Source organism: Ophidiomyces ophidiicola, assembly GCF_022830035.1.
Source record: "Ophidiomyces ophidiicola strain CBS 122913 chromosome Unknown scaffold_35, whole genome shotgun sequence".
Classification (NCBI taxonomy): domain Eukaryota; kingdom Fungi; phylum Ascomycota; class Eurotiomycetes; order Onygenales; family Onygenaceae; genus Ophidiomyces; species Ophidiomyces ophidiicola.
In genome coordinates this window covers 35,269-46,414 of record NW_026054675.1, presented here as the reverse complement: position 1 = coordinate 46,414, position 11,146 = coordinate 35,269, and the positions used below count along the sequence as shown (strand labels likewise).

Here is an 11,146-nt window from a genome sequence, read left to right as displayed (position 1 = left end):
TTTGGCGTCTCGCGTAGTTACCCGTGCATAGCAAATTAAGGGGGAAGCAAAATAAATTAATGACTTCCAGACCACCCGGACCTGCTCATACTTTGCGAAAAATCCCTAGGAACCTCCCAACCATGAATTCTGCACGCTCTAATGTACGCCTCCACAGCTTCACCCACTCCGTACTCTTTGACTGTTCCATCCTTCGCGTTCTGACAATGTTGTAGCCGAGCAGGCCTCGGATCAGTGGTGCACATTGCCATGCGAACCTGAAGTAGCACACTCTCAATGCTAGATACCGCAGACCAGCCCGAGTTCGTAAGTAGTTCCATGCACAGTGCCCCACCGGCCGTAACGTGGCCGCCCCCGCCATGAAGGAAATTCAGAAACCGGGGACGAATGACACGAATAAACGGCGGAGAGATGGGGTAGTCCTTGAAGAAACGAAGCTCAAGCACAACACTAGTCAGCCCCGCCTGTTTCAAGTCAGATGCTAGCGGAAGGTCGGCATCAAAAGAATGGAATTCAGCTATCCATTGATAAACTGTAGTAATGAGATTAGGATCGATATACCATCCCAATTCGTGTAGGGGACTGTTTTCTTGCAACTGAAGTGTCGTCTTTAAATCTCTTTGCAGGGCCTTGGTGGCTGCGGGAGTAGCATTTACAGGGGGTCCCAGCAATGATAGAGTGGTGTTGATCAGAGTCCCAGGAATGAAGTCGGTTTTGACTTGTTGTGGGGTTTTTGAAGCATGATGTTCTCCAGTTGTATTTGCTGAACCTAGAATGCCGACATTGTCACTGTCGCTTTCGTCGCTTGTCCAGCCATCTTGATCCTTCGTTGCTTGTAGAGTGTTAGGTTGTCCTGTCGGCCCCATTACATCCACCGTAGGCTGTCCCTTTTTGCCCAATGCTAGTCCAATTGAGCCTGCGCCATTTCCAAGTGAAATGGAAGAAGCGGTGCCCGTTGTTAATTCTGTACGACGTTGACGACTAAAAGCACTCATTGGTATCATAATTGGCTTTAAATCGGGGCCAATGGCGGTAAATGATGGATCTTGTTGATAGTAATATCCCGGGGATTGAGATTTTTCACCTGATACCAGTTTACTAGTTTTAATAGTTTGTTTGCACCGGACAAAAAGGTACCTTGTCTGTATCCACTCTAGTTGCTTAACAACCAAATGCGGCGAAGAACACACAAATTTTTTTGGGGCGTTGACAACCTCGTTGAGAGATATCACACTTCCAATCTCTAACTTACTTTGAGGCCATGCGCTTCTCGGATGAGTGCCAGCATAGCTTGTTGCCGTAAAAAACTTCGTACTCATGTAAACGCCGTCTCCAAATGCTCGACCATGCAATTTTTCATTATAGTGCAATCCTTCTCTTAGTATCCCGTGCCAATTATACAGGGGGCTGCCATGCCAAGCAAATATCGTTGGGTATGCTGGGTTATTGTTCGAATTTGCTACAGACTGTATGAATCGTTGCTCTTTGTCAGGCGCTCCCTGTGCAAATCGGAATTGCATATATCCACTTAGACCGGACACTCGATGGCGAATGGAGTCGCGGGAATTGGGGTCCGATGGCGTTTCTATCTTATCCTGAATTATACAAGAGCGATTAGAAGATACGATCCAACGTAGGACATCAAGTGCCGGTTTAGAAATTCTGTCCTTCCAATTACTAAGACTTGGTTGAGAGGTGCCGGTGGTTGTGCTCAGATATGCCTTCATATCATCAATTGGCGGGAGGGTGTCAAGGAGAAAGCATAACGCAGCCCGTCGACGGCCATCGTCGAGATCGTCAAAATTAGTATCATAAACAACAAAGCTAATATCATGTTCCTCAGATCCACCAAGAACGTCTTGGCTGTTTTGGTTCGAATATTCTGATATTTTTGGTTGAGTTGAAAACGGACGGCCAAGTTGAACTGTCGGCCAATAGGAGACATCCTGGACACGGCAATGAAGCCGAGTTTTTTCCCCGGAATACTCAGTAATAACAATCCAAGTGCCAGCTGGAAGACACAGGACGTCAGAACAAGGGGGAAATGTTAATTTCATAGTACGGCGATTAAGACTGGCATCAATCGTTTGCCACGGCTCGTTGGTTGAAGCGGTAGTGCTAAGATGTGCAAATCGTCTCGATAAGATAGGGGTTATGAGTTTGGAAGGAACCAAAAAGCCGAGGCCGATGGGGAAATCACATAGCCGACTTCCCTTAGCACTGCAGTACGTAAAACTAACGAGAAGATCAACAACATCAGGCTGAGAGAGAATCTCCCACTCTAGGCTAGGACCAAAACCAAGGGCCATGTACTGATAGAGGCACAGGTGTTTGGAGCACACATATGGTTTCAAGGCCTCAAACGAAGCATTGGTCTTGCAATGGCATACAAGACAAAACTCTGTGCATCTCACGAAGTGTCGAAGCGCAAATTGCATGGCAATCAAAGGAAATGAAATTTTGGTTCCACTGTTTTCCGATAGGTGATCAGCCGTAACAAATTGGGGGAGAACATCTGATAAGCCTCTCGCATCCTGCATATAGTGCCTAGCATCCTCTGGATGACCATAGCGTGCCGCTTTTCCTTGAGTATCATTGAATAACAGCTCTGCCCCCTCCCACGATAAACCAAACGTAAATCGATAGCGGAGAACCTTGACAAATCGTTCATTCATAAGTGAATTAAGAGGGCCGCTGATAAAGGAGCGAACTATTCTTTTAGATTTTGTACTGGTGCCCGAGCCCTTACTAGAACCCTCCAAAGACACATTTGATAGCGCACAGTTTTCACTCAAAGCTTCAAGAGCGCTTTCAAACGTGGGTTTGTAAGAGTTGCATAGATCAACAGTAAAGCCGAGCGATGTTTTTCCAAAGTCGATATCCTCGTGTAAAATCTCCTCAAAGGATTGATAGCTTCCACCGTAGCGAATGAGACATACTAGATACTGGCGCCCATCAACTCTCCAAGCCTTCATCGCTTCTTCTGATATTTCTAGACGAGAAATACGGCAAGAAATGCAAATAATCGGAGCTGTTTGATTCCCAAGGTAGCCCACTCTAAAACCGGCTAATTTTGCGGCTTCGAGGTCACATGCAAGTTGATGCAACAATGCTGGATTATTGCAGGAATCCAGCCCCAAGGCTTTAATGAAACCCCTGGCGGGACGAGGGAGAGAGGAAGAAGCGGGTGGCCAATCTTCAAAACATTCTTCTAAGCTGTCTATATCAGCTATTTCGCTGTCACTTTCTCCTTCTGGCGTAGGTCTAGCATCGTCAGATAATAAAGAATTGTTTTCTGTATGAAGTGATAAAGCTTTATTTAAGCTGTTTGACAAATGTAGTAGGACATCAGCTACTCGCAGCCCCCGGAGACGAGGCTGAGCCTTTTCCAAACACGCCGCAACGCGAGGAATATCATCAGATGTGGTGTATACGAAACAATCATGTTTTTCAGGATAATCAGAGACATCTAGATATGGCGTATCAGGGACACAGCTAGAAATTACACATCGGGTAGCAGTAGTTACCGGGTATCAAGCACTGAATATCAACAGGCTTTTCAGGGTTTTCGGCAAAGGTGAAGGTGCAAGAAAAGACACCGTCATCCTCACCCGGGCCAATATGCGAAAAGCCAGAATATGCTGCAGAATTTATCGCCGTTTCCAGATCGCGAACGAAGTCCTTTCTCGGCATGTTTATCGAGCGCTGGGGGAGGGAGACGATAAAGCCTACGGGCTCCGGCTACTCGAAAGCAAGAATGGATGGAGGGGAAAGTATGAGAAAACGGAGCAGAACAGCTACCCGGTTTAGTGATGGGGCAGTCGATAGGCCTTGTGTGTTCTTAGAAGTGTTGTCTGGGTGCTCAGCCATGGAAGACTAGGATCGGCCGTGTTTGAGGTTCTTGGGGGCACCGCAGTGGTAGGCAGCAAAGAAAGCACCGACTGGAAGGAGAGTGAAGACTTTCTGGGGGCTCTCCCAAAAACAGCCATGGAATCGTCTGCCTTGGTTCTGGCTGACGTGTTGAGGCGGCGGAACCTCCAGGCAGGAAAGTTAGCCTATGTAACCAGGCTTTGTTGCCGGAGGGCGTCGGGCGTAGAGACGCCAGCAACAACGCGTCGTCCCAGCCCCCTCCTTTGCGTCCTGCATTGCTGGTATGTTCCGGTATATCTCCCAGCAGCCAGACACGTTGTTCACTGTTTGCTGATGTTGCTTAAGTAGCTAGTTGCATATAGCGCTGCCACCAACAAGCTTTAGGTTTCGACGGGGCCAAACTCTGTTGCGGTCTCTGACATCGCGTAACTACATCACTGATACGTTCTGTCCACACTCTCACCTGCACTGATATATGCCACGCATTGATCGGAAGCTCGACTTCGACTCGTCGATTAGGAGCTCGGTGGTCGTCTTCGGTACGACCCGCGATGCTTGCAATTGTTGATTGTCAATGGCTCAAACTACGCTTACACACAGATCCATGGGCGCCTCCAGAGAACCTGAACGCCCAAAGTCACAACTGCATTCTTCGCTCAATCATTTTGCCGATTCTGCCTTTGACCCCGTTGATTTCCTGAACGACTCTCTCCCTCCCTTAGCACGGTTATCTGATGCTTCAAAGGATTCCCGTGCCGTCTCGATAGCCGATCTTTCGTCCCACACACAATCACTACTTTCTCAATTAAGTGCGCAGAGTGCTCGGCTATCGAGCACCCTAACCCAACTCACAGATGAGATCCTGAGGAGTAGTGGCCGCTTAGCGTATGAGGTAGAAGTGTTGCGCGGAGAGACTATCGGACTCTCAGACACGCTCACTGGTGTATTACAAGAAGATATCGAACAACTCATCCCTGGGGGATTGCCCAAACAGTCAAATGCCAAGGAGCAGGAAGAGGGTGAGCCTGTGGAAGAATCTACAGACTCAAATAGCGAACCTCAATTAGAAAGCACCGAGCATGTTCCAGATTATATTCGTGACCTACGAACGCTATGTCATGTTAGATCGAAGCTTGAAGATGTGATTCATGTATTTGGGGAAGCGATGGAATGGCCAATACCTCCCTCAGAAGTATCAATCGCCTCTTCTTTTATATCCGTTTCCGCTCCTGAACCTGGTGCTCAAAATCACAGCCGCGAAGAGAAAGGGCGCGAGGTAGCCCAAAGGTTGAAAAATGAGGTCATGGAGCTTCTGGAAAGCAATGGTGGAGGCGAAGCTGGACTTCGAGAGGCTACATTACGCGTAGAATCCTTGCGTCAGCTGGCTGTTGTGTGGAAAGGCACCGTCGAAGAAAAGGCACGTAACAAATTTGTTGATAGCCTGGCGAAGGTAGTGGAAGACCGACGGAAGCTTCTTGAGGGCCAGGCAAGGGCTCGAGATAGTAAAGGATCTCGACAAAGAGGAGAACCCCCTGCGACTCTAAGCAGACAACCGTCAGATTTTGGTAAAGGGTCGAATCAAGAGAGTAGCGGTGGTGGTTTATTTCGAAACCTGCAGCGTTTAAGGGATGAGATATACCTAGACTAAATACTTCAAAATTTGCTACCCATAAATTTTTCTGAAAGGCATGTATTTTGGTGACCTAGTGGCGGTTAGGCAAGCATATCTTGACCGTACAGAATACACACAGCGACCAGTAGCCCTGAGGCAGGGCTCGAGATTGAAACATCGATAAACTATCGTCTCGAGTTCATGGGCGCTGGGTTAAACAGTTATCTAAACTCCACCAGATAATGCTAGAACTGTTCAACCTCCAAGCCAGAAGTATAGTACATCTTCTCATTATCTCACCGGAAGATTCCTCACTTCTTCGTCCCCAACGTCTCTCTTACAATTCTTAGGATTGCAGTGACATCCTCATTCGTCAGCCTTTCCTCTCTATCTTCGATGACGGTGTCTAAAAGCGCCAGCGCCCCATAATCCGCATCATCTGCATCGCCCATTTCCACTTCATCCGCCTCTCCAGCGGTGACGTCCCCGTTTGCAAAGCCATCATGTGCCACTTCACCATCGCCTACGGCAGCTGTATCAAGGCCAACTCCAAGGTTTATGATGGTTAATACCTCTCCTTTCGTAAGACCAAAGGGCTTCAAGTCCTTTATCAAGTTTCGCAAGGCGATATCGAGGTCAGTAGGTTCGGCATCAAGCGAGCTAGGTTGGGAAGCATCGGAGTCGGATTTTGGAGTAAAGCTAGGGTATTTGAGAAGATGTGGCGAAAGGCGTGTCACGTAGTTATGCAGCTAGAGAACGTCATATCACATTAGATATATCCCTTGCCATCTCGAATAACGAACGAAATACGAGGCCATGGAAAAAACCAAGTCAATTTTATAGGCGGAGTGCCTAAAATCCAGATAAAGACCAACCCTCCCTAAGTCACCAAAGGTGCTATTGTCTTCCATTGTTCATCTCCAAAGCGTATACAAAACTCACTTCTTTAATGACAGTATTGTGATCCCTAAGATCTGGGCGGGGAGTGAAGTTGCGCGCATTGGGCGGAGGTTGCGGAGATCGATGGGGTGGGTTTAAGGTGAAATGCGCAAGCACTTCGACGTTGGTTAGTATCGCTGATTGCGGTTCGAGAATCTAGAGAATCTGGATTAGTATACAAGGCCTTAGCCGAGTTCCAAGCGAAGGGGGGCTTACCTTCATGTCGATTTTATGACGGGGCAGGAACTGTCGGAGGCATACCTATCGATGTACTCCGTACGAGGGGTAGGTTGAAAAAACAAAGTTAACAAAGGACGAGTAGTTGTTCTACGTAGGTATCTTAACGACAAATGAACTTTGGGCCTATATGGACTTGATTGGGTCGTTGACATGCGAGAAACGCTTCAAAGTATTAAATATAATGACATTTTTTGGTTACTTTATGGTAGAACCTATTCAAACAAATTACGACCCCAAGCGCCCCAACCCCAAACAGCAAAAAGTCACAAAAATATCTCCAAATGCTCCAAGAAAGAATCAAAGACAAAGGCAAAAATAGCGTAATATCATACAAGAAATTCCAAGTCAAGCTTCATGGGTTCATGCCTTGCTCTTCTTCTTCTTCTTTTTCTCGCTTTTCGACTCTCCGACATCTTCATCTTCTTCTCGCTTGCGCTTCTTGCCGGCATCTTTCTCAGCGGCTTTGGCGGCCTTTTTAGCTTCCTTTTTCGCCTTCTTCAAGTCTTTCTTGCTCACTGCAGTCGGGTTTCCATCCTCATCAAAATTGATTTCGCCGCGCTCGAGTTTTCTCTGATACCTCTTGACACTAAGGCCTGCCTTTGCAGCCAGCTCTTCGACATTGGCCTTATCTGATTTCTTGTGTTTCGATTCCTTTTTCTCTTTTTTAAACTTTTTGGGCTTTTCTTCCTCGCTCTCCGATTCGTCAGAATCAACAGCGCCATTGACTTCCGCCTCCGATTCAGACTCCGATTCAGATTTTGATACAACATCCTTCATTTCAGCGTCCTTGATTTCCTTTACAAGCTTCTTCTCTTTTTTCGATTTCTTGCTAGGTCTTTCTGCTGCAGCAACTTCATCACCAGCCATACCATCAGCATCGGGGTTGTATTTCCTAGCTTCCTTGATCTCCCATTTTTTCGGTTGGTCAATCGAAATACCATTTGGATCCACAGCAACGCCCCTTGGTTTGAGTGGTTTGCCTTCTAAGGCTGCCAGCCTTTTCTCAAGATAATATCTCGATTGCATACCGAGGGCAGATCTCTCTTCTTCCGTTGGCTCATTGCCATCGGCATCCTTCTCCCACTCAGCAAGAGCATCCACACGTAGACCAAGAGCAGCCTTAGCGGCCAATATACGGGCCATTTTGCCCTTGTTCTTACCAGTAGCTTGGCCAATTAGGGAGGCATGGTAGATCAGACCATATTTTGGGGTGTCGTGTTTCGTTTTCAGAGCTCTAAACAACGCTTTCTCAGCTCCAAGAATCTGAATCGTACTGGCAGGGCTCTTCGACAGATTAACCAAACTTCCAGCATGAGCAATGAGTCTCGCGCCAACCAGTTCACCAACCAAAGTAGTAAGATTAGGGGCGATTGCATTCATACGAGCTGACAGATAGCTCGCTAGTTGTTGACGGTATTCTGCGAAACCAACCACTTGCTCCGCTAGGGCATGAATATTGTCCAGATCCTCATCGCTAATTTCAGTACCCATTGATCTGTTCGCCGCGGCTTTAACAGCAGCTTCAATTTCCTCGGGGAGAATTTCACTCAAATCTGTCGAGTCAGAATTTGAACGCATGCCCATCTTTAAAACAACCTTTGCGTATGCCATGTTGTCATTTAAGATTTTGGCCATTTCCGGGAAATGCCACCCGTACCATTCCTTTACTCGCATCGCATATGTATTCAGCTCCTTGTCAAGGTCGTCCAATAAAGCAATTGCCTGGACAATCATCGTATCAATCTTATCGGGTGAAAATTTCAGTTTATGTCTTGCAAGAGAATGGGAGAGACCAAGCGCCATTGTGGACATATCATTTGGCAAAAGTCCTGGAATAAGAGTGGGAAGGTGTGCTCGGATGGCACGGTAGAGATCGGCTGTTGTGGAATCGGCAATGGCTTGTATTGAGATACCCGGAAGTTTTCCAATTGCATTTCCTAGAAACAACAGAAAGAAACGTGTAAGTAAAGCTGGTACGCTGCAGATGAAGGCATTGCGTAATATGAGAACATACCAAGCTTCGGGTCAGCAACGGCCAAGGAGACCTTCTTTTCGTCTTTGATAGTTTCTAGAAGACTAGCTAGTCGAGGTGTGACCTTTCCTTCCATTAAAGAAGCAACTTCTTCCAGAGCTGTCGCTGCGCTATCAAACTTCTGGAAGTTCTTCAATTTCATTCTATAGCATAGTGGTTAGCCATATTGTGCCAGGCAAACAAGATCGGAGAAGGTGGCACTTACAAATTTGAGACACCTTCCGCTGTCTGTGTCTCAGCTTCCAAGTCATCTCGCTTGAGTAACTTCTTGTCCTTCGCCTTGAGCAGAGCATAGCCCGCGCTGGTCTCCGTGAGAATGAAAAGCGTCATCTTTGCGGCTCAAGCGGGACAGTCGGCACCGCCTTCCGCTTTAGAATAACACACCGGATAGGAAGGCAGCTGTTTTGGTCGAATGTCTGCTGTGTTGCGCTTTGCTGTGTTGTGTCCGTGTTGTCGTGTGTTCGCAGCTTGCTCTTGTTGCTGGTTTTTTTCTTTCTTCGAAATTTTGGATTTTTGCTGCTGTATTATGTAATCGCGCACACTCAAAAAACGCTGGCGATGACCGTACAGTACGTCAACATTACGTCGGTCTTATTGGACTAGCGAGAGCTTGGCTGCATTATGTAATACAGCAACGGACTGGCCGCTTTACTGCGCCGGGCAACGCTGATGACCAGCTTCAATGGAAACGAGTCGCTGCAGCAGCTATGAATGGTGCATCGCAACCGAACTCTCGATAGCATATCGGAAAATTAGTTGAATCGTGATGGAGGGTCTCTATTTCAATGTGGATGGAGGGTGAGCCCAGACTACAACGTTGGTTCACCTACTCGCTCTGACCTTGTGCATAGATACGTGGAGGGCATCGTTCGAGGTTACCGCAATAATCTCCTCAACCAACAGAGTTATGGCAACTTAACGCAATGCGACACAATTGATGGTATATAACTCTACTGCCGTTCTACTATAGCCCCCGTTATCTAACCATCTTTAACCTAGATGTCAAACTTCAACTTGGCCCTGCATATGGCGACTTCCTTGCCTCTCTTCCTCCGAACCCCTCAACCTCCTCCCTCGCCAGCAAAACGACAGAAAAAATGGTCGCTGAGTTTCGCTACTTACAAGCTCAAGCCAACGGATCTACAGCCAAGTTCATGGAATACTTGACTTACGGATATATGATCGATAATGTTGCTCTTCTCATAACAGGAACTCTGCATGAACGAGACACGAGAGAATTACTTGAAAGATGTCACCCGCTTGGGTGGTTTGAAACGATGCCTGTTCTTTGCGTCGCAACAAACATGGAGGAGTTATATAACTCCGTTCTTGTCGAGACCCCTTTAGCGCCCTATTTTAAAGGGAGCCTGAGTCATCAAGACCTTGATGAGTTAAATATCGAGATTGTGAGGAACATGCTATATAAAAATTACCTAGAAGATTTCTATCGGTTTGTAAATACGGAACCCGATCTCAAAGATTCCCCGACGTCAGAGGCTATGTCGGAAATATTGGAGTTTGAGGCTGATCGTCGAGCTATTAATATCACCCTCAACTCCTTCGGCACCGAGCTCTCGAAAAATGAAAGGAAGAAACTGTACCCTGAGTTTGGAAAATTGTATCCCGAAGGATCCTACATGCTTTCACGAGCAGAAGATGTAGAAGGAGTCGCCCTTGCGGTCAGTGGTGTTGGTGATTATAAAGCCTTTTTTGATGCTGTTGGGTTGAACCAAGCCGGAAATAACAGTCTTGGAAATATGGCTGGTGGTGCGGGAAGCGATGGAAAGAGCTTGGAAGATATGTTCTACCATAAAGAAATGGAGCTCTCGAAACTCGTATTTACCCGTCAGTTCACGCCAGCGGTAGTATATGCTTGGGTAAAACTAAGAGAGCAGGTTGGTTTTCGCCGCTTGCAACGACACCAGGTTTGAGATTTTGCTGACCTTTCATAGGAAATCCGAAACATCACATGGATCGCCGAATGCATTGCTCAGAATCAGAAAGAAAGGATAGGAAACTATATCAGTGTCTTTTAGATACTATATTTCAGCGTATTTTCTAGTGATATATTACATGTTTGGGAAATAATTCTAGGTATATCAGCGCCTTCTGGCTTCATCTGTTTTAGTGTTAATTCTTTTTGGTGTTCAATGTTTTTTTACTCGAGACACTATCTGTAGAGTAGATACTACTGTCAGCCTTACAGCACTTTTTCAAAACTTTTGGTTGCTTTTGATCGGAACATACTGAACCCGAGTTTATTTGTGTACCGAGTGATATCAAATGGGGTTGGTTTATGTGGGTTATTTAAATAGCACTATACACAACAAGCTTCTTGAACAAGGCTGGAAAAATCTTTTGGGTCACACTTTGCTGATGGCAAGTTCTAAAAGTTCGCTCCCAGCAAAATCTTGCGGGACGATAGAATTATTATATACAAAATCGGCCTCAAA

At 46.5% G+C, this 11,146-nt stretch overlaps 5 protein-coding genes across 5 annotated transcripts; 2 read left to right on the top strand and 3 right to left on the bottom strand.

Annotated features, from left to right (window-relative positions):
* Positions 1 to 56: 56 nt before the first annotated feature.
* Positions 57 to 3,693, bottom strand: LOZ57_006038 (uncharacterized protein; the record flags this gene model as incomplete). The annotated part of the gene is made up of 2 exons (XM_049255062.1): positions 57 to 3,469; positions 3,528 to 3,693. 2 exons carry the CDS (start codon positions 3,691 to 3,693, stop codon positions 57 to 59), a joined length of 3,579 nt encoding a protein of 1,192 aa, XP_049105917.1.
* A 781-nt stretch (positions 3,694 to 4,474) lies between these two features.
* Positions 4,475 to 5,518, top strand: LOZ57_006037 (uncharacterized protein; the record flags this gene model as incomplete). Its single annotated transcript, XM_049255061.1, has 1 exon — positions 4,475 to 5,518. One exon carries the CDS (start codon positions 4,475 to 4,477, stop codon positions 5,516 to 5,518), a length of 1,044 nt encoding a protein of 347 aa, XP_049105916.1.
* Positions 5,519 to 5,793: 275 nt separating this feature from the next.
* LOZ57_006036 (uncharacterized protein) lies at positions 5,794 to 6,643 on the bottom strand (the record flags this gene model as incomplete). Its single annotated transcript, XM_049255060.1, has 3 exons — positions 5,794 to 6,231; positions 6,425 to 6,577; positions 6,638 to 6,643. 3 exons carry the CDS (start codon positions 6,641 to 6,643, stop codon positions 5,794 to 5,796), a joined length of 597 nt encoding a protein of 198 aa, XP_049105915.1.
* Positions 6,644 to 7,021: 378 nt separating this feature from the next.
* On the bottom strand, positions 7,022 to 9,023 carry NOP58 (Nucleolar protein 58; the record flags this gene model as incomplete). The annotated part of the gene is made up of 3 exons (XM_049255059.1): positions 7,022 to 8,598; positions 8,676 to 8,836; positions 8,899 to 9,023. The coding sequence occupies 3 exons, from the start codon at positions 9,021 to 9,023 to the stop codon at positions 7,022 to 7,024; spliced, it is 1,863 nt and encodes a 620-aa protein (XP_049105914.1).
* A 436-nt stretch (positions 9,024 to 9,459) lies between these two features.
* Positions 9,460 to 10,729, top strand: VMA6 (H(+)-transporting V0 sector ATPase subunit d; the record flags this gene model as incomplete). The annotated part of the gene is made up of 4 exons (XM_049255058.1): positions 9,460 to 9,491; positions 9,545 to 9,633; positions 9,693 to 10,588; positions 10,646 to 10,729. The coding sequence occupies 4 exons, from the start codon at positions 9,460 to 9,462 to the stop codon at positions 10,727 to 10,729; spliced, it is 1,101 nt and encodes a 366-aa protein (XP_049105913.1).
* Positions 10,730 to 11,146: the final 417 nt, after the last annotated feature.